The 22,300-nt window shown below is 29.7% G+C and overlaps 1 protein-coding gene across 1 annotated transcript in view; it reads right to left on the minus strand.

The window, feature by feature from the left end:
- LOC142317412 (methyl farnesoate epoxidase-like) overlaps positions 1-22,073 on the minus strand; it is a 33,552-nt gene extending 11,479 nt beyond the window's left edge. Inside the window, exons 1-3 of the mRNA XM_075353964.1 lie at positions 21,905-22,073; positions 18,838-18,963; positions 17,146-17,360 (exon numbers count right to left, since the gene is read on the minus strand). Coding sequence (XP_075210079.1) covers positions 17,146-17,360; positions 18,838-18,917 — 295 coding nt within the window. The 5' untranslated portion in view covers positions 18,918-18,963; positions 21,905-22,073. The remainder of the gene's footprint in view (positions 1-17,145; positions 17,361-18,837; positions 18,964-21,904) is intronic.
- Positions 22,074-22,300: the final 227 nt, after the last annotated feature.

The following is a 22,300-nucleotide window of genomic DNA, read 5'->3' on the forward strand; positions in this document are numbered from 1 at the left end:
TGACAGCTTTTGGGGACATTTAACTGAAAATGTGAAAAATTCACTATCAAAAAATAATTTTGAATTAGTAATTGTAACAGGATGATTAACTACTCTCCTTCAACCTTTAGATGTTTGTATTATTAAGCCTTTAAAAAACAGACTGAAAGAATTTTATTCTTATTGGATGCCAAACTATGATCATTCACTTACTCTTACTGGATGTATTAAAAGATCATCTCTCTCCTTGGTCTATGAATGGATAAAATATACTACATGGAAAAATATATCTACAGAGCTATGTAGATATATATATGTTCAATTTCAAATAATATGGATGGGACGGAAGAGGATACAAATAGGGCTTAAAATGATTGAAGTGAAAAAATGAATACATACAATTCATTGCCAGCTTTTCTTTTAATTTTAAAATGCCATATTAATTTGTCAACTTTGTCCATTAATTGTATTCTTTTGCAATAGCATTATTTATAACAATAATAATGATGACTACTGATGAAGTATCTCTGAAAATGTATTATTCAATAAAAGAAAAAATGAATCAATGAACTAGCACTATCTTCCTTCTGTCAAAATACATTAAACAATTGAACAAAAATCATGAAATATTTGGTGAAAAATAAAAATTTAATATTTCAATTACATTATTAACTAATAAATTTATGTAAAAAATTCATTGAACAATAAAAAAAATCCTTTTTTAATTTAGAAAAAATCTCCTTTCTATTAAGGCAGTTTTATATTTTCTTTAATTTTTATGAGATTTGTTTAATTTGGTAATAGAAGCTCTATTTTTTTCTCTCCACAAGAAATATTCTTGTCTGATATTTAATATGTTTTTATATTTCAATTAGTTAATTTTTTTTTATCTGATAGTTTGTAAGCTAATAACCATAATACTAGTTGTTATAAAATTTAAATAGGACCAACTCAAATTTAAAATCGTAAACCGTGATTGCAGTGTATCCTTTTTTGACAAAATATTTCTGGGAGGACATTCTCCAATAAAAAAAAAATTAAAATGACCCCTTCACTGTATATAACATAAATTATGAAAACTCTATTTTGAAATTAGTTTGTACTTACAAATTTTTTCCAAGAACAATATTCACAGATTATATGAGTGATGATGGTAGCACATTGTCACAGAGACAAAAGTAAGTGCTCCTGCTAATATATATATAAACAGTCTTTAACTTGTCTTTGTAAAGTACTGACATTTAATACATGTTCTTTAATGTGAAAAAATGGTACACATTACAAAATAGTTGAAAATTTAACTTTTAATCATTAGCTTGTTAAATATAATTATAATTAAATATCAATTTTGTGTATATCAGGTACTGTACTCTAATAGGTGCAGGTGCAGACAACTCAAATCAAGTCATTCATGCAAATAACATAGGCACTTCCAAAATAACAAGAATTTAACAGTAAGCTAATTAGAGGAAGTAAGAAGTGAAGTGGTTTCCACTGGCTTCTTCACAAAACCTAATGCATAGAACATATCAGCATGCAAAAGCCATCAGCAATGAGGTGGATACTCTGATATCTCTACAATAAATCCCATTAATACCAAATTATCTGCTGTATAAGTGACAGTAGTCACTTATACAGCAGATAATTTCCTTGCATAAGAAAAACTGGGGTAGATAATGTAAAGAAAAAGATTAGTACACCCATTTCTGTGTGCCCATTTGTAAGGGAATATTTAAAATTAGAGACATATGAAAGAACAGAATTGATACCATGGTATATTGTAAACTTTTCATGTTTGTGCCTTTCGATTTCATGAAGAAAAGCATCTATCACATCTCTTGTTTCTTCAGGTTTATATGTTCTTTTATGTTATTCAATTGTTTCCTTGAAATTAACAAATATTATGAATTGTAATTATAAAATTTTATAGTATCAAATACTACAAATAATAAAATTATGTAAATTATAGAAATTGTATGATAGCATGTTACATTTTTACGTTCTCTTAAAGAAATTATTTCATATTTAGTATAGTTGCTTTACACTGTTTGCTCAATGTATAAAATGACATGATAATTAATTTTTTTATTCTTTTTAAATCATTACTTATAAATTAATTAAATTTTCAACAAAAAAAAATTTTTAAAGATACCCCTACCAACCATCAGGTTAAAATTATTACAATTTCTGTAATTGTAATGCTCTTACACATTCATGAATGTTTTCATCAAGTCTATTGACATTAAAGAAGAAAAAACAATTGAACAACTTTATTAACTTGTATTGACATTGTATCTTGTTTAACCTTATCTGCAAAAAATTAAAAACTTTGGTAATAATTTATTCTTTGTCATTTCTTTTGCTTGCCAACCCCTATCACTAATATTATGCTTTCATACTTATGTATTTGCTATAATTTAAAAGAAATAACTATATTTACTTTTTCAATGTGTATTTCCTTATTCCACTACTTTTTTAAAATTTATTATAATGATTAATTAATGTTAAAAATTCCTGTAATTTTCAAATAAGTGATATTTTTGAAACATTCTTCTCAATGAAAGTGAATCATGTCTTATAAAATCAATGCTTCCTATGTACACCATTATGTTTAGCATTGTTGGAAATAGCACGTATTTGTTGATAATTTTGGTTTTTTTTTCACTGAAATCAAAAATCTTTTTTTAATCATTCTTAATTACCAGAAGAAATTGGCAAACTATACTTTCTCCTTTAACCATGATGTGAAATTTCTACTAAGTACACAATAAATTCCTGTCAACATTTCTTTTGGCGTATTTTATTTTATTAATCTGTATTATAAACATGACACAAGAATTACTGGCTTAAAGAATTCAAACAGTGTACTAGAATTATTAGATTTATCAGTTAAAAGATGTTAGCAAAAATTGCATGATGTAAAATATTATTAATTGTACATCATACAATTTCTGAAAATCTGGATCATCTCCATGAAAAGATGTCAATTGTCGGTAATTCATGCACTGGTTACCTGGGAATTATCTGTTACATCAAATTTTTTATTTTCAGAGATGTTCACCATTCAAATTTTGAAAATTAGGTGACTGCAGAGATATTATAAGAGCACCTACCAAAATAGCGCCTCAGAGGCAACTCATTTGTTACCAGTTGATGATGATCAGTCAGCCTCTCAAGAGGTGCTCAGATCACCTTACCACTGTAGCCTCACACGCAGTCCTCACGGGAGCCGATTATTATTAAACAGAAATTCTTTTAATTTATTTAATATTGTCTTATTTTACTTATCAATTTAATTCTATTATTTTTATAATATTATTCATTCTATTGATTTGAGTTATTCAGTTCAAACCCACCAAACACAGTGATAGAGACTCAGAGTTCATTAAGTCAATTCATTAAAGTTTGTGCTTCAACCGGAAAATCGTCACTACTACATATATATAAATATATATACATATTTACATAGCCTGTGACACTTTTTATAATGTAAGGATTCCAATGCGGAGTCATACATTTAATTCTGTTCGGCCATTGGGCTTGTACAGTGGTACAACATTTGTTGTACCATTTGTTGTGGTAGACATTTGTTGTAGCATGGAACAACAAATGTACCCTCATAGAAGGTACCCTCATGAGGGTATCGGTACAACTTTCCAATACCCTCATCGTAGAACAGAGCCGCCTGTGTTTTCAGCCGTGTTTCTACATTGGTCTGCAGCTCGATGTCTGTGCCAAAATGTTGTCCTCCTAGCCGGCATTTCATGTGAGCAAAGAGGTGAAAATCAGATGGAGCCAAGTCTGGGCTGTATGATGGGTGATTAAACACTTCCCAACAAAAACGCTGCAGAAGCTTCTTTGTTACAGCTGCAGTGTGCGGCCAAGCATTGTCTTGGAGAAAGACAATGCCTGAAGACAACATTCCTCTCCACTTATTCTGAATTGTGGCTTTTTCACAAAGTTCTCTCCTAGCCAGCGTTTCAACATTTTGGCACAGATATCGAGCTGCAGACCAGCATATAAACATGGCTGAAAACACAGGCGGCTCCGTTCTATGACGAGGGTATTGGAAAGTTGGTACTATGCTACAACAAATTTCTAAATCGGAGTGGTGACTATGTAGAGAAATAGCGTAATTATGTAAGTACTTGTTACAAATAAAAATTTTTTTTATTTTCACTGTGGTTTTAATTTTGTGACCGAACGGATCTTGAATAAAAAATAACCCTCGTACATATACCCTAAATACATCACACTCCTTTTTGGGCAGTTTTGTAATAATAAGATATCAAAATTACATACTGCCTGTTATACAAACCTAAAACATTATTTACATTTTGAAAAGAGAAATTTCACATGAATTTAATATTTAAAACTCTCTGATTTATTAATATTAACACAGTAGCTTTTAAATAAAAGTAATTTTTCTAATGATAAGTGTGCATTAATTAAATAGAATAAAATAAAAATTCAAACAGGTGGATTATATTACCATGGTACAATTGCCATGAATTGTTACGGCACAAATCTGGGTGTTTTCTTTGGATTGCTTCATGCAAACTGCGTAGAACTACCAGTTATTACTCCTGACTGACCGTATGACGTGCTGGCAAGAATTCATGATACACTAAACTTTTAAATTGAAGAACACTGCAGATTGAACGTGACAAGCGTTTTTTGGTCTTGGCTCTTCAGGAACCTTCCGTTTGAATCCTTGGGCCTTAGTTTCAACAGCATACCTATACACTCATGATGCATTACCAGTTACGACATGTTTGAGCAGTGCTGGGTTGTCGTTGACTTCATTCAGCAACTCTCCTGTGCAATGTTCAGTCACCACTGCTTTTGGTAATTTGCCAATTTTGGAACAAATTTTGCTGCCACATGTTTCATGTCCAAAACACCTGAGAAAGTTGCTTGGCATGAGTCAAATGATATGCCAGCATCATCAGCATCTGTTAATGATTGGTGATTGTCCATAATCGTTTTCTTTACTTTGTTGACGTTATCATTGATTGCTGATGTGCTGAGACATACAGGGTGTGCTCGTCATCTTCAACGTCTTCAAGGCCCTCTTGGAAATGTTTTTACCACTTGTTTTATTCATAGAATAATTGGTGAAAGTAGCATTCAGCATTTCCAATCTGATGCTAGGTATTGTTATACCTAACAAGTTAACTTGTATATATTTCTATATACTGCAAAAATCTATATAGCTAGATGGCCATACACATAAAGATGTGTAGCCTTTTCAAAAGCCAAAAATAAACTAAGCATCCAGTATGGCTACCAATGTAAATATTAGTTAGGGACAAGTATACCAACAAAAAAAAAAACCTGACAATTGGACTTAAACAGCATGGAAAATTTAAAAATGTTCCATATTTTTTTTTATTAAACCTTGCAAGTACTTAGAAGAATTACCATACTCATTTATTTACAAAAATCATTGAACAATAAAATTTTATGTTAAATAGCTAATTCCTAATAACAGTGAAAGTTTTGATGAATGAGATATTAAAATAAATAATCTTTATAATTTTACTCATTCGTCCTATACAGCTTAACTATTTCTTATAGAGCATTATTTTATTAGTAACTCAAAATATTGAAACATGAAAAATAGCTGTAAATGTAACATTCTGTTTAAGTTTTACTGACATCCAATGAAGTTATCTTGATAAATTTACATTTTAAAAGACCACTAAGTTCAATGATATAAGTACCATTCAGATTATCCCAGTGGTTCTTGATTTTTAAGTGTACAGACTCTGTAACGATTTGCAGAAGTTGACAGGTTGCTAACTGTTTGAGCATCTTTCATCAATAAATGTTAATAGCATCGTGCAACAAAACTAAAACCAATGTTGTTTAGCTTCAGTGATTTATTGGAATTGTTTTTTTAAATGTGGTTTCAGCAATTGTCACTTTATTTTCCATTTTGCTACTTGAAATATTTGAGGTATAGAGCAAAATCATCATGCTGTTTACCTACCCCTTTTTTTCTTAGTTACTTCTTGGGGCTGGACCTGCTTTAATATAAACGCAGCCTCAAGGAGATTCCAGGGGAATTATTCACCCCTGTACTTTCTCTGCCATTGTTGTACAGATGATCTTGACCTATATTATGGATACCATATGTGCTATCCCGTACAATCTATAACATAGTTCCCATGATGTTTTATGGGGTAACTACCCTGAATTCTCTCCAGAATGCTTTTTTATCCTCCAGGAACTGGTAGTACATGAACACGTGTGTTCTGCAGTGTCCTTTCCCTACAATAATCTCATACTGCAGAGGGTCTCTACATCCATGCTCACACATATGCTTTAAAACAACTGTGACTGGTAAGGAACTTTATCAATTCATACCCCAATTTCCTGCGTTTATTGTCCAGCCATCTCTGGAGGTTCATCTACCCTTTGTCGGCTGAAACCATTGTTTACCATTATCCTGCCCAAAGTAAAACTACTGCATTGACCCTACTATTATTACATTGACTTTTATTACTTAAATACATTAATCATTTTGTTGAAAATACTTTTTGGTTCAAGTTTATTTGTATTATATATTTGTAAATTGTGAATTATTTTTTGTAGGTTGTTATCCGTACTATGATGATGATCCTTTTATATTGGATTCCCAACCTGATATTTATTTTGCTGGAAATCAACCTAAGTTTGAGACTAAAATCATTGATGTTAATTGTAGTAAGTATATTTTAGAACCCAACTGTTGTTTTAATGTTAATTCTAACAATTTTAATTTTGTGATACAATGTAAAATGGTACAAGTTATATCCAGAAAGTAAGTTCCATTTCTAAATATAGATGCTTCAGTGCTGTGATCATGATTCTACAATCACATGCGTGCTGAGTCACCTGATATGTTATGAAGGGATTGATGCCATTTTTATTCAGTTGTCTAATCTGTACATTTCTTACTATGTTTTTATAATGTTTCAGGAAATCTAGTTAACTATGTGCATTTTAGGTGTCTAAGATGGTCACGGAAAATCACAAAATGAAATAGTTGGGCAACATGTTGGAATTTTTAACTTTATACAGAACAATTTATTCAAGTGTTAACTAGGGAAGAAACATGGTTGTCACACATTACACCTGAAATGAAACTACATTCTACGGAATGTGGCAACACACTTTATTACCCAGAAAGACAAACTCATTGTTTTCCACTTGGAAGATCATATGTATATTGTTTTGGGGCAATAAAGAGGTTTAGCTTGTTGAATTCTTGCCTCAAGGCTGCACAATCAATAGTGATGTCCATTGTTTAACACTGAAAAAATTTCAATGCTATTCTGGCCAAGTAATGTAGCTTACTTCATGACAACACAACTTCACCTTGCTCTATTTTTCTGTTTAGCCTCCAAAACTACCGTAAGGTATTACTTCAAAGGATGATATGTATGAATGAATGTAAATAGTTTAGTCTTGTACAGTCTCAGGTCGACCATTCCTGAGATGTGTGGTTAATTGAAACCCAACCACCAATGAACCCACCGGGTTGGTCTAGTGGTTAATGCGTCTTCCCAAATCAGCTGATTTGGAAGTCGAGAGTTACAGCGTTCAAGTCCTAGTAAAGCCCAGTTATTTTTACATGGATTTGAATACTAGATCGTGGATACCAGTGTTCTTTGGTGGTTGGGTTTCAGTTAACCACACATCTCAGGAATGGTCGACCTGAGAATGTACAAGACTACACTTCACTTACACTCATTACATATCATCCTCATTCATCCTCTAAAGAATTATCTAAACGGTAGGTACCAGAGGCTAAACAGGAAAAATAAAGAAAGAACCACCAATGAACACTGGTATCCACTATATAATATTCAAATCTGTATTAAAGTAACTGCTTATATTAGAGTAAATTATCTTTACCTTGCTGCTACAACATAAGTTTCTCATGGCCTTCGACTAGGAATAGTTCAATAATTTTATTCCCCTTACAATCTGAACCTTACACGAAGTGGCTATCACCCATTCTTGTATCTTAAAACCTTCCTTTCCTTCCTAGCCAACAGTTCCATCACTATGATGTCAAACAAGTTGTCAGTACGTGACTTGCATCACAGGTGGCATCATTTTATGATAAAGGGATGTAACTTCTGGTGTCCTGCTGTAGTAAGTGCCTCAATAATGAAGGGAACTATGTGAAAAAGTAAAATAAGATTTGTACTTCAGAGCAATAAAAATTTTACATTATAGAATGTTCTTGATCTTTTAATTAGCCCTTTGGAACTTGCTTTCTGGATGATCTTTGGTAAATTTTAAGAAGTGATTTTTAAGTGGAGTTCTGGAGGGAATGTGAACCCTGTTGGAAAAGTATTTTTCTTTTACTAAAATTTAAATCTGTACTTAATTCATGCAGGTGTGGTTGTATTAACCAAACTAATGTAAATTTTCATCTTACAAAGAATAAATTTCACTTGTAAAGTTGGCAGGCTGGTATAGCTGCGAGACTAAACACACCAGGTTAGAGTAGATCCAGCCAGGCTGAATGAATCCCCTTAAGGTTGTAAATATTATTCATTTATTTAATTCTACTGCTCATCTGTGACGTCAAAGCATAGCAGATGACTTCAACAGCATTTTTTGGTGTGGTGTGATCTTGCAAAATATTTTTTTGCAGTGTTATTTTTTAATTGTTAACAAATGTGCCTAAGAAAAATATGTTGTTAAATAGGTGAAATCTCAATATACTTAGGGTGACCTTGCTCTACAGTCTCACCCCCTTGACATTTTAAAATGAAAATTTAATGGCATCAACGCCCCATATACAGAAGTAATCCTCATTATTAATTTCCATATTGGTTTGTCTTCTTTTTGGTTCTTCCTGGGCTTTGCCTCATCATGTTTCATCTTTATTTTTCCATAATTCCTTTTTAACATGGTTACATTATATTAATTACTTTTTCAGTTATTTCCAACAAAGTAATCAATCTGATTCATTACAAGATTAGTTCTATATTTTTCTTTTTCAATTGACCTATTTTATTTTGATCTATTCTTTATCATTATCTATTATGTGTTTTTCATATATTTTACAGTATCTCTATTAGGAAAAATATTATAAAATTAAGAGATCCATTTATTGGTCACATTATGTAATCTAAGGAATTTGAGAACAAAAGTGGATAGCCAAGATGTTGAAGAGAACCATTACAGAGAAATACTAAAACTCTAAACACACATAGAAAGTATTTGGTGATTATGGATTGTAAACCAAAAAAATTGTAATATTTTAGTTTTTGTAACTGTATTAATTCTATTTTTATAGATGATGGTAGTGTTCATAAAACTAGACTGGTATGTGTGCCTCGATTTGCAGACTCAAAGACATTAGCTGTGATTAATTTATCCTCATTAGATTGTTACCCTGTTTCATTTGGTGTCTTTGATGGAAGTGGTTCAGAACCTGATAAGTAGAAATAATTATTTTACAGGCTATACAATTTATGTTACTATTTTATGTTAAGTGTAACTATCAGTCAATAATTTTACTTTTAAATATACTTTATTCCACAGTAAAGTTGAAGTGTTGAATTCATTTAATCCTTTGGTTACCTGCCATGAAAAAATCTATATACTGCACAATGTGATTTATTTATGATTAAATTTTATGTAGGCACAAATGTTCACTTAGTTTTTGTTGGAGAAACAAATTTTTATTTACATAGTTTTTAGTAAATAACTGGCATGCCAAACACACATACGATCAAACAGAACAATATATTAATGGCCACATACCGTACCTTATAGGTGATACTTCTCTGATTGTCTCACCATTTATATATAGAGACAATTTATTGATGAACTGTAAGTAGTTACTTTTCTATGTATTGTTATACAAACAAAATTGTTATGCAAGTATTTTGGAGAATCATCAGTCTATTTTCATCGGTTAAATTCAAGAAATCAGATGAAGAATATTGATGCTTACATTATTATACTTAAAAGAAACTGTTAAGTCATTTTTACACAATTTTTGGGCCAAATATTATATAATTACATTCGTAATCTGCTTCCTACTGACCCTTGTTAGTGAACCTTTTCGTGATGCACATTGTAAGCAATTTGTATGCATGCATGGAACAACTCAATTTTAATAAATTATCCAATTTATGCAGCGAATTGTAAAGATTAGTTCTTGATTTAAGTAAACAGATTCTGTTATTAGATAATTACAAAAATAGTTATAAATTAAATAATTATACTTAACAGCTTTTGATGGGATAAGTAAAAAAATTATCCTTACTAGCAGAAAACTTAATTTTAAAAATGAGTTTTCCATATTTTTATCAGAATAAAGCTCAGGATATTCTTCATTACCTCATGCATTAAAAAAAAGTAAATAGAATCCTGACTTTTTGAAAAAAATTGGTAATCGTATATATTCTCTTGTTTTTTTACTTGTCAACAAGAATTTTCTTTTCACCGTCTTTTATCTATTTTTTTATTCTTGTAGGGTGCAAACCCTATTCTAGTTAGTGTTAACTTAATTCTGTTTAATTACTTTTACTCATAAATTCTGTACCAAAGTGTTAACTTTGAAACATATTGACAATAAAATCAAAGAAAAATTAACACACTTGAATTAAATGAAGGAAAAACATTCATTTTAGGCTTTACATACGATGAAGGCACCAACTCCTGGGTACTAAAATTTTTTGCCAGTAGAGAGAAAATGCTTTTCTATTATGCCAGTGAAATGAATTACTGATCCCTAGAGTCCTCTAATACCATCAGAAATTGAAAAGAACAAAGATTAGTCGAGGGAAGGTAACAGGCAGAGTTAGAAGAATCTATAGATCTTAGGAAAAGTTCCCTTTTCCTAAGGGATGTGATCCCCAGTGCCTAATCCAGGTTAGTGGATAAAGGAAGTACTGAAGATAGAACTTTAAAGGAGTATGGAAAAAGTTATAAAAATGTATTCACTTGTGCATGTATGACAGGTCATAAGAGCAAAGTGAAGAAAAAACAATGCACAATTGAGATCAAAATATTTAGGCACCAATAAAAACAAAAATCTTCCTGAGCTGGATATCTTGGCTTTATGTGTAATTAGAAAAAAATTAATAAATTGAACATACCAAATATGAGATAACACACTTAATATAATATAAAATAGTTTTGATGAATACTTTAAAATACAGGGTGTCCATAAAGTCTTTCCATGAATATAAAAATTTATTACAAAAAAACTATTACAGTAACAGTTTTGCGGTTTGTGGCAGAAGAAAGACAAAAATTATCAATTTTTTTTTTTTACATTAGTTTGTTACAGGTAAAGGCATAGTAGAGGGTACTGTGATCAATTTTTTTATAAAGTGGTGTCAATCCAGGAGAAAGTGCAATATGTGTTGTGGTATCACGAGTTGAAATCACCGATTTTAGAAGGGAATATGGAAGACCAGCACCTGATAGTAAGAGTATCATTTGCATGGTATGCAAAATTTAAGCAGAATGGAAGTCTAGTCGACGTTCTGTGAACAGGGCAGCCATCCATTAGTGAAGAGAAGGTTGAGGTTGTGCAGCAAGCATTTCTACATAACTTTTCTGAATCTAATCATTGTGCATCTCGTGAACCAGGGATTCCCTGGGCAACGTGCAAAAAGTTTTACACAAGAAACTAAGGTTGCATGTGTATAAAGTTCAGATATTACAATATCTACAGACAGATGATGGCCCTCGTCGTGCTGCCTTTGCAACTGAGATTTTGCAATGGATCGATAATGACAATAAGTACTTGCAGTGTGTGTGTTTATTAGATGTTCACTATACCTCTGGCTCTGTCTACATTACAAAAGATTGGAGTCGCATCTACTACTTTAAACTTTATTTCAGTTTCAAGGAAGAAACTATCAATTTGGACAAAAAGTGGTTAAATGGGAAGAGTTTCAGCTACACAAATTTATTGCCAGAGTTAGTAGCAAGCAATTTTAGAATAATTCTAAAAATGGACAATGAGTGTTTCAGGAAATTACTTAGCTTGACCGTTTATTAAAACAAAATTAAGAGTAGCTATGTCATCACAGCTAATATCTTGGATCATAAGGGAAATATATAGCTAAAGTTTCTTTTGAATATTTTGAGTTGGCATTTTTATTAATCTAAAAAAAAAATTAAGTAAATTTTGTTAAGCATCTTTCATTAGATCTCTGTTGTCAGTACATCTCAGTAAGTGAAGATATATTTCACAGATGTATATAAGTTTTATTACAGTTCAAAAGTTGCAAAAATTTGTTGCTGTCATACTCATTTTATCACTTTCCGATTAATGATTTGAAAAGTAAAATTGAAAATTAAATTCAAATTTTCTGAATGACATGAACACATTGATGTTTCAATATTGAGTGAAGTTGGCCGGTTCGTCAGACAACTCTTACTAACATCACTTTAACAATAGGGAGAATTGGTGGGTGATTCTATTTACTTACTGCCTTGATGTAGAAGGACAACTACTCCAGTTGTATTAAAGACCTACATACAATACAATTTGGTTTGATGGTTGACCTGACTAAGTTGGATAATTTATATAAGCCTTTATTTTGTGAAGTTATCAAGCCTAAATATATGGAAAATTTTTAAAGGCGTAAAATTTTGTTTTACAGAAAATCAGTAATGTCTTCTGTGCTTCTACGGAAATTAACTCTTGATCTGCTTCTACGTAAATTAACATTTGCTTGCATTAGAGGACGGGGATTTCTTGATTTACTTTTCACAATTCTTGGTGAATGTTGATTCTGATTTGCAATCAATGGCTTCCACAATGTAAATGTTTCCTTACATAACCCCCAGAAATTATATAATTCATTTTCTTGTAATGTATAAGTTAAATTACAGTTCAATTGAATAGGATCTTGTACACATAATCCATTGGTGATTAGGAATTTTTCCTTTATAATATTTCGTAATAAGTTGAACTTATATGTTCTATATGGAGGTGGTAAATGAAGTTCAACTATATCTTTCTTTCTAATTAATTCTCCAGTTAATGGACAATGAACCAACTGGCAATTGTCTCTGTAAGAGTAATATTTAAAAAAAACCATACACTAATTGTGCTACTGTTCTTCTATTGTCTGACTTAGGTAGAGATGATACATCTTGTGTAAATCGCCAGTCCCATCCTGTAGACAAATTTTATTAAAAGATATACCACAACAAAAGAAAATTTAACATTTTTAACAGAACAAATGGTGTATCTCGTGTAGAAATTTAATCACTTAAAGGAAACATTAATTTCACATGGACCGAGTTATAACAGATAAATCTAAATAAAATCTCTTGTATATTGCCTTTCTATTATATAGAAGTATTATAGAAATATTATATTGAAGTATGAAGTTACTAATCATAGCACAGTGTAACACATGGGTGTTAAGATGGTTGTTTTAAACTTCAATGTGTATATAATTGAATTCTAATCATTGCAGGGAGTTCTAACAATTGAAATTTACTGATGAAAGCAAATTACTTATGGCAACTTGCATTTTGATGTGAGTATAGTAACACTGTTCAAAGATGAAGTAGGGCAAACTCATCTTAGACTGAAATCATGAAGACTGATTGGCATTGAGAACTAACTAGATTCCACTTACGGAATTACTGAATCTGTTAGAAAGAATTACTATTGCAACAATGTATTTCTAAAGAAATACTTCTTGGGTTATGTAAAGTTTATCAGATGAGTACTGTGCTTTCTTTCTAATAGAAAGAAACCTGAAAGTCTGCATTTCTCAGGAACTCTAGTAAAGTTTGAAAGAAGATGACTTCTTTTACAGATAAGATCATTACAAAGTACTTGTAATGATCTTGTATGTACCATTGCTGACATATTGAACCATTTCTGATGTCGCTCATAATTTCCAGTCTGTCTTTCAGCACATACATTAAATATAAGCGTTACTTAATCTTTAAACATAAAATCTGTCTCAGTGATTGTTCTGCTATTAGTGTACAGCATTGTGAATTGCTCAATATAAATACTTATTCTTATCTTGGTTTTTGATAAATTTGTTTTTTTACTGTTTCCTTTAAAACATTTATTTAAAAAAAAATATATATATATATTTATGCAGAGTGTTCCAGGATATTCCCTGAACTTCAGATATTGATTCAGGACACCAAAATGAGCAAAAAAAAAGTTCATGTCGACCTAAGATCTATTTTGCTTTGTTTTCCTTCTGAATGCCATTTTGTGATTTTCAAAAAAAAAAATTATTTCTCAGGAACGGGTATGGTTCTCTACTTTAATTACATTTGGGAAATCTAAGACTAGTGTCTTATTGTACAAAATAAAAAATTTTAAAAACAGCATCTTCAAAAATTTCAAAATGGCGGCTACCTTAATTTTTTAATCTTCAATATCTTTGTAATTATTTGTTTTATCAAATTTTTAATTATTATAAAATTTATTAAGCTTTTATTTTTTTAAATGTCACCTCATTTATAAAATTCTGCTGACAACCAATCAAGTAATTGCAAACAATTAACTCGGTGGTACACTTCCGCATCGTAATTCATAGTAAACTATCTACTATAGTTTAATAAACTATACATAGTAACATATTTACGTAGTAAACTATCTAACACAGTAAACTAATCCATAGTATGTTATACTGTTCATGTAAACAAGAAATGAGTAAAAAAAAGAAACTGAATTGCATAACTTTCTGATGGCCTTTCTGTAATTGACAATTTTCTATTTGATAGGGCAATTGTCCATCATAATAACTTTTTAACCTACCTAATTTTCAAAATTTTTGTTTAAACATAAAAGGAGCTAACCTTTCACTACCAATTTTTTTAGCTGGCATTGTTAAGTTAAATCAATTGTAAGTTAGGAGGAAAGGGAAATAATTTGGGAACTGATTCTAGAGCTTAAAATGAGGAAAATATTTCATACAAACATATGTCTGAAAATGCTTCATTATCAAGTTATGGTTAACTAAACATTTCACCTGGATTTTAGTTCCCCTGGTGAAATGAGGTCATAGTGAGGTTTTTTTAGCATTATATAAGGGTTAAACTTGAAGTTTCATATGCTTATTGACCTGAAAAATTGAACAAAACAGGTCCCAGAACAGTAGCTCACATAATTTTCAAGATATCCAACATAAAATAGAAAAATTCTATGACAAAACACGTTTGAATTACAATAACTTTGTTGTTAAATGATTAATAAATTGTAAATTTTATTATCAGAACTTGTAGAAAATTAATTCTGAGAAAACTGATTTAAGAGTCTATTAAAAAAAAAACAAAATTGTTATGAATTTGTAAAAATTAAAAACAGCTGTTTTCAGTACAACAAATTTAGATGTTTGAAAACTTAAAATACTTTTTTAAGAAAAACTCACTCACTGGTTTATACTATATTAATTTGCAATAAATATTAGAAAATTCCACCACTGATATCGATGTACTTTTCAACTTTTTCTTTACATTTTCTGTCGACAACAAGGAATGTGATATCTTCAGCAGCAATGAAAATGCAAGCAATCAGTTCATCACTTGTGTCTACTCTTTTTTTGTATACATCGTATTTCATCTATCCCCTTAAACAGTAATCTAAGGGAGTACGGTCCAGAGATCTAGGTGGCCAATCTTCTGGTCCTCAAAATCCAATCCATTTACCAGTAAATTTTTTTATCTAAGAATTGTTTTCTTCATTCATGAAATATGTTTGCTATAGTAAACTTGCTATAATATCAATTGATAATACATTTCAATTTGTTTCACCAATGACAAATTTTCAAGCACTGCAAGAAATTCATTGTTAAAAATTTCAGATAATTTCTCCCCATGACACATTTTTCTAGTATGGAAGAACCTATTATTTGGTGGTTGATCATATCACACCAAATGTTCACCGAAAATTGTTGCTGAAAATTTGATTCGACTACAGTATGTGGGTTTTCTTCAGACCACTGATGTGAATTCTCTATGTTTTTATGCCATTATGGGTAGATTACTCCGAAAATAGTATGAACAGAATTAAGAGGTAATTATTGTTAACCCATTGACAAAGCTGCAGTTGTTTGGCATGGTCACCAAGCTGGAGGTGTAGAACGTTCTGAACATGATAAAGACACAGTTTGTGACCATGTAAAGTCCTTCATACTCTACTTTGTGGTATGTTGAGTCATGTAGAATTCTGTGCAAGCTTGTTATAGGACTATGCTGTACCACCAGAAGAATATTTTCTCTTTCATCACCAAGTAACAGCTGATGTTCAAATGAAACAAGAGCACTGGGAAGCGTAATACTTTATAGTTTGGAACTTCTCATCCAGGATAACTTCATCGGTATTGCTCCACCACAGCTGGAGCACTTCTGTCACAAAAGCTGTACACAAAAATTATTCAATTAAAACTTATTCTGTATGACTGAAAAGATACAGTATTTTTCAAATCAAAGAATTCAAAGCTGAATTCCCATTTTTTAAATTCAGATTCAATTGTGAAAATGTGAATTCAATTTAGAGAACAACAAACACAAAAACTCCACAACGTTTTTCTGAAAAGTAATTAAACATATTCAAAATTATATCAAAAACAACTAAACCGCCTAGTGTTGATTAATAAGTAACCACAATTTTATGACAACGAGTTGAATTCAAATTAATTTTGAAGCGTACAGTTAGTGTTGCCAACTTAATTTTTCAAAGATCTAAATTTATTGAACTAAAAACAGCTGTTTATAATTCTTACAAATTCATAACATTTTTCTTTATAACATAACATTTTGTTCTCTGTTGTTTTTAATAATAAAAGTTAATTACTTTTTTTTGTTTTTTTTAGACTATAGTACAACAATTTTCTCAGAATGAAATTGTCTACAAGTTTTGATAAATAGAATTTACAAATTTATTAGTCATTTAACAAAGTTATTATACTTGAAACCTAAAAAAATGTGTTTTTCAAGTTTATCCCTTGAAATGACTTACAAATTTCAGTACAATCTTATTTCACCAGAGAACTGATTCACTGGCAAAGTCTTGCTAGCCATAACTTGATAATAAAGTGTTTTCGGACAAATGTATGTATGAACATTTTTTCTTATTTCAAGCTCTAGAATCAGTTTCCAAATTATTTCTCTTTGTTCCTGAATCAGCCTGTATATTTTTTTAATTACCTGTTATAAATGTTTTGTTATTAGCATCAATATTTGTTCGTAAAACAATAACTGGAGGTATGATGGGGTTTTCATCTTGCATTAAATAAAATAATACCATCCATGTTACAGCATATCCAGATAGTTTATCTGAACTAATGAAATTTGTAAGAGTCATCCATTTTTTTACAACTACTATTACATCTTGTACTCTGCTATCAAGTTTTAAAAATGTACTGTAAAAAAAAATTATTAATTTAAATATTCTGAGTAATCATTACTTATTTATTTATTCACTTTTTAAATTTCATAAAAGTACATCATTAAAAATGCATTACTTATTTCTAAATTTAAATATCTCATCCTTACTCGCACCTTTACTCAATTTCTCAAGAATCAACATATTTTCATTTACGAAAATACAGTTACCAAGTTCTAGTAATAGTTATTCTAACATATTTAGTTCATTCACTTCTAATAAAAAATAAAGCAGACTTCACTCCACATCCACTGAAGAAAGAAAAAAATCTTAATTTTTAAACATTTAGTTTTTATATCAGTATTCTTAAATTATTAACTTAATAAAAGCATATATTTTCTAAAGCAATTATCAACCTCTTATATATATTTAATTATTTTATATATACTATGGCATAGAGTGCGTACTGCAGTATGCGAACGAGTATTGTCATGAAGTAAAACAGTGCCTGAACTCAGCATGCTGTTATTTGTTTTGTATTTCTCTTCACAATTTCTTCAACGTCTTGCAGTAAGTTTCAGTGTTAATTGTCACACCTCTTTCAATAAAATCAACCAAGATCACATCTTTACAGTCACCATAACAGTGTTACTAAATTCACAGGCAGTATAGTTTTATGATGAGGGTATTCAAAAACTTGTTAACAAGTGCCATAATTTGAACAGCAATTATGTAGATGTAAATAATAGATTGTTTTTTTATCAATTGACTTTTTTTTTAATGAATCTGAAGTTACTTTCTGAATAATAGCCTTTGTTTTATATATGTATATATATACTTCAGAAAAATGTTTATTTCATTCATCCTACATAAAAGGCATGTATTAAGGCTGTAGTGGATGATTAGAATTGGAGGTTACAGTGGTTTAATTGGAACCATCTAAAATAATAGTTATTTGTATTTTCAAAAACATATCTTAATTCAAAAACATCGTTTAACAAACTTATTTAAGTGTTTGACAAGTATTTTTTATTTGACAATTATTATTTATTATTGTTTCTTTACTAATGTATTATATATATACATATATTACTTTCTTAGTATATAAAAGTAATTTTTTTTTAGCATTTTCTTGTTTTTCAATTTTTATATTTTATCAATCAATAAATGTATAGAAACATTAGCTAAACAATCGGGAATCAAGCTAAACAATGAAAGGAATCATTCCCCTCTCAACCACATTAATGATACTCCTACTGCAATGATTTACATCAAAAGTTGTGAATAGTCTAAAACAGTTGCATACAGAATTTTCATATTTAACAAAAAAAAATCTTTCAGCCAGGTTAAAACATTTAAGAAAAATAAAAAGTATGAGAATTTTCCATTTTATTGTACGAGTGGTGACAGAACAAAATACAGTAACATATTTAAGTCTAATGAAGTGCAGTTTATTGAAAATTCAAAATTACAAACTGCTGATGCTTAAAAAAAAAATGAAATTGTCTTATTACCTCAATATTAAAACTTTCTTGGAGAAAGCACATGTACATACTGTAAAGTAATAATAACTCCTGATATTTTGTTGAATCATTTAATGGTTTTGACTTCAGCCATTTAAGAGCATATTTTATAAGTATCTAAAAAAATCAAAACAAGAAATCATCATGAAAAATTATTTTTTGATAAACACACATGCAACAAATATGTATGTATGCACACATGAACACATGCGTATACATGTATAAACGAAACAATATAATATTAAATAAAAACAATTAACTATGATTTATTTATAAATTGGAATATAACAAACTACTAATTTCCTAGTAGTAGAAATATAATTTGTTAATCAAATAATAACAAGTAAACTCAGGAAATCAATAAATAGCATTACAAAATATAAAAATATACACTGCCTATGTCACAATTGTATCACACAGTTAAGAGAGCACATACATTTGAATTTGAACTGCAAAATGCAACACACAAAACAAATGGTTACAATAAATGTATAATAATTATGTACAAAAAATAAACAAATAAAAATAAAACAGAAAAATCGGTAATATGAATAGTCACTAAATAACTTTAACAATTACATTATTAATTTCATTTTAATAAAATAAACATTATTTTTAACACATTATTCACATATTATCTTAAATAATACAGTACTCATTCATTTAAGGCCTATTAATAAAAAGCATAGTATACTAATTTGTGCATTTAAAATATAATCTAAGGAGTGAAAAAGGGTACAGATTTACAAAGGAAAAACCTAACATTGGCAAAATCTTAGATCAGGTTACCTTTCCTCATGTATATCATTATAAAATATATTATTACATCAAATCTAATTTGGAAATATTCTAAAGGTTATCTACATCATTCACATTACCATTAACATTTGAAATTTGATAAAAAAAATTTTAAATCAACAACTTTGAAATACCCCAAATAACTTTAAATGTTAAATAAACAATCAATTTATTTGAAAAATAATCAATTATTTCAAAAAAGTTTATAAAACTCTGGAACCTATATAACAGAAATATAAGAATTAAATTGTCCATCTGAAGAGTTAAAAAAATGTTTGCAAAATTTCAAAATATTTGGTGAAATAGTTTCAGAAGAGTTTGTGAGTAAAGTTTTGTACACAGTTGGCCGAAGAAGTTTGGTTATGCTTAATTTCATCAGGCTCTGCCCAAATATGCTATTTGTATAATCATTAACACTTATATTCTCAAGCATTTGAATACTTATCTCAATGTTTGAATATTAAAATTATAAATTCAAAATGAAAGAAAATGTATCTAAATAAGTTTGATGTGAATTACACATGTTTTAATACATTTACATCTCAAAGTAGTCAACACTTGACACTACAAGGAGTTGCTTTTAGTATAGTTAAAAAATCTGGCTCAATATGGACATCTGCAGACCACGCATCTTAATATTTCCTAGAGTCTTTTTTTCTATTAAGTGAGGAAAAATGCTATGCTGAAAACAATTTTTCTATTTGTATCCCTGCAACAAAAGAACTACATGAAAGATATCCTATATTCTTCTACCCTAATGGCACTTTCACTGCTATCTGAAACAATTTGTACATTGTTGCATTGATGTTTAAGTGATTTCAATACAATGATACTTCTTTGTATGCTTTGTAATGACATAGATACAACTTTGCATTATAGTATAAAAAGTTTCTTTTGCAGAATTAGAAATTTCCATACAAAAGATACTGCAAAAAGATATCTTAACACTTCTTTTAAATTTAATATTTGCATTAGCCAAATTTATAACAAAATGTTCTGTAAATTAAAAAAAATTCTCAATTATTGATAAAATAATTTTATTCTAGTCTTATTTTTAACTAATTTCGAAAAAGGAGGTTAAATATTTGACCCATGTATTTCTTTTTATGTTTGTTTATGCATAACCTTTTTCCTATTAATCAAATTGAAATAAATCTTGTTGCAATTGACACAGCTGTTTTTTGCAGTGGTACCATGATGTTGAAAAAACTTTTGAGACGCAAACTGACTTCAAAAAAAGAGGTTATGTATTCAATCCGTATACTTTTTTTATGCTTGCATGTAACTTTTTTCCTATTAATTCTTATTCAAAAAAATCTTTTACTCACTGGTGTAATAGTTACACAACCATCTTAATCTTTCATTTTTATACCCATTGCTTCATCATCAAATTTTATTAATACAGCTTTTGGTAACTCACCCCTTTCCACTTGGTGCCTTCATAGGGCAGGCCATTTGAATTTCTTTAAAATTTCCATAATGCTGTTAACTAAACCATCAGAAATCGATATATTACACCTTAACATACCTCTTGAACCCTCTACCAACTGTACATTATGTAAAAGGCCCACACAGTTATTTATTGATGTCTACTGTAATAACATTCCTGGGGGAAGTTTTCCCACATGTTGATGTTGCTAATAATATAAACCCTGTTTATTTTTTACATCATATCACTCATAATATTATTATATTCATCAATTATTATATTCATATTAATTTAATAGTTGGGATTATTCTTACAGTATTTCCATCTACAATTTGCCTGTTAAAGGTATAGGTCTGTTAAAGGGTTTGCAAAGCATATCCATTTGGCCAGTTGTAATCTTGCAAAAACGCAAGTTATTTAATAAATCAATGAACTGCATGTCATTTCTTTGTCTCATGCTTATTTTAGTTCAAAAATGAAAACTGAAGCCACAAATTTACTCCTGCTTCACACCAAGGACTCAATTTAATTTCATTTTAAATTTAGGTCAGAATTTATAATGGTTACACAATAGGTTATTTTATATGGTTATATAGTTTATAGGTTATATAGTTTATATGGTGCCAGTCCCAAGAGTGGGCTGACCTTCACTTAAGTAATCACCAGCTGTTACACACAATTTAGGCAGTACTAATAAAGTACAACAAAGTCAACTAAACCTTTGTAATTATTTAAAAACTTTTAACCACTGAAAACACTTATTTCATAATACTATTGTTACAAACTAAATTAACACTTAAAAACTAAATTTAAAAATAAAGAAAAACAAACCGGAAAAAAAATCACAAAACCATGATGAAGTGTATTTATATATGCCAATGATACAACTTGTTCTAGCAGAGTTGAAACATGTTCACTGCTCCACTCAACTGAGTTTGTAGGTAAAAGAGATTCATAACCTTTAGGAATACTTGCAGCCAGCTATTCACAGAAACATGCTAGCAGATTTGTTGACTGCAAAACACAACAATAAGATAAAATTAATGATGATATTTAATGCTAAAAAATGAAAAACATTGTCACTGTTTATATGAAGTTTAGCCTCATGTAAAATAGTGAATTACAGACGTACAAATCAAGACACGTAAGCACAATCAGTACAAGATACTAGTCCTGATAAAATAAAAATGGAATAGGTGGTAATGAATTTCACAGAAGTTTATAAAT

This window comes from Lycorma delicatula, chromosome 1 (genome assembly GCF_047948215.1).
Source record: "Lycorma delicatula isolate Av1 chromosome 1, ASM4794821v1, whole genome shotgun sequence".
Classification (NCBI taxonomy): domain Eukaryota; kingdom Metazoa; phylum Arthropoda; class Insecta; order Hemiptera; family Fulgoridae; genus Lycorma; species Lycorma delicatula.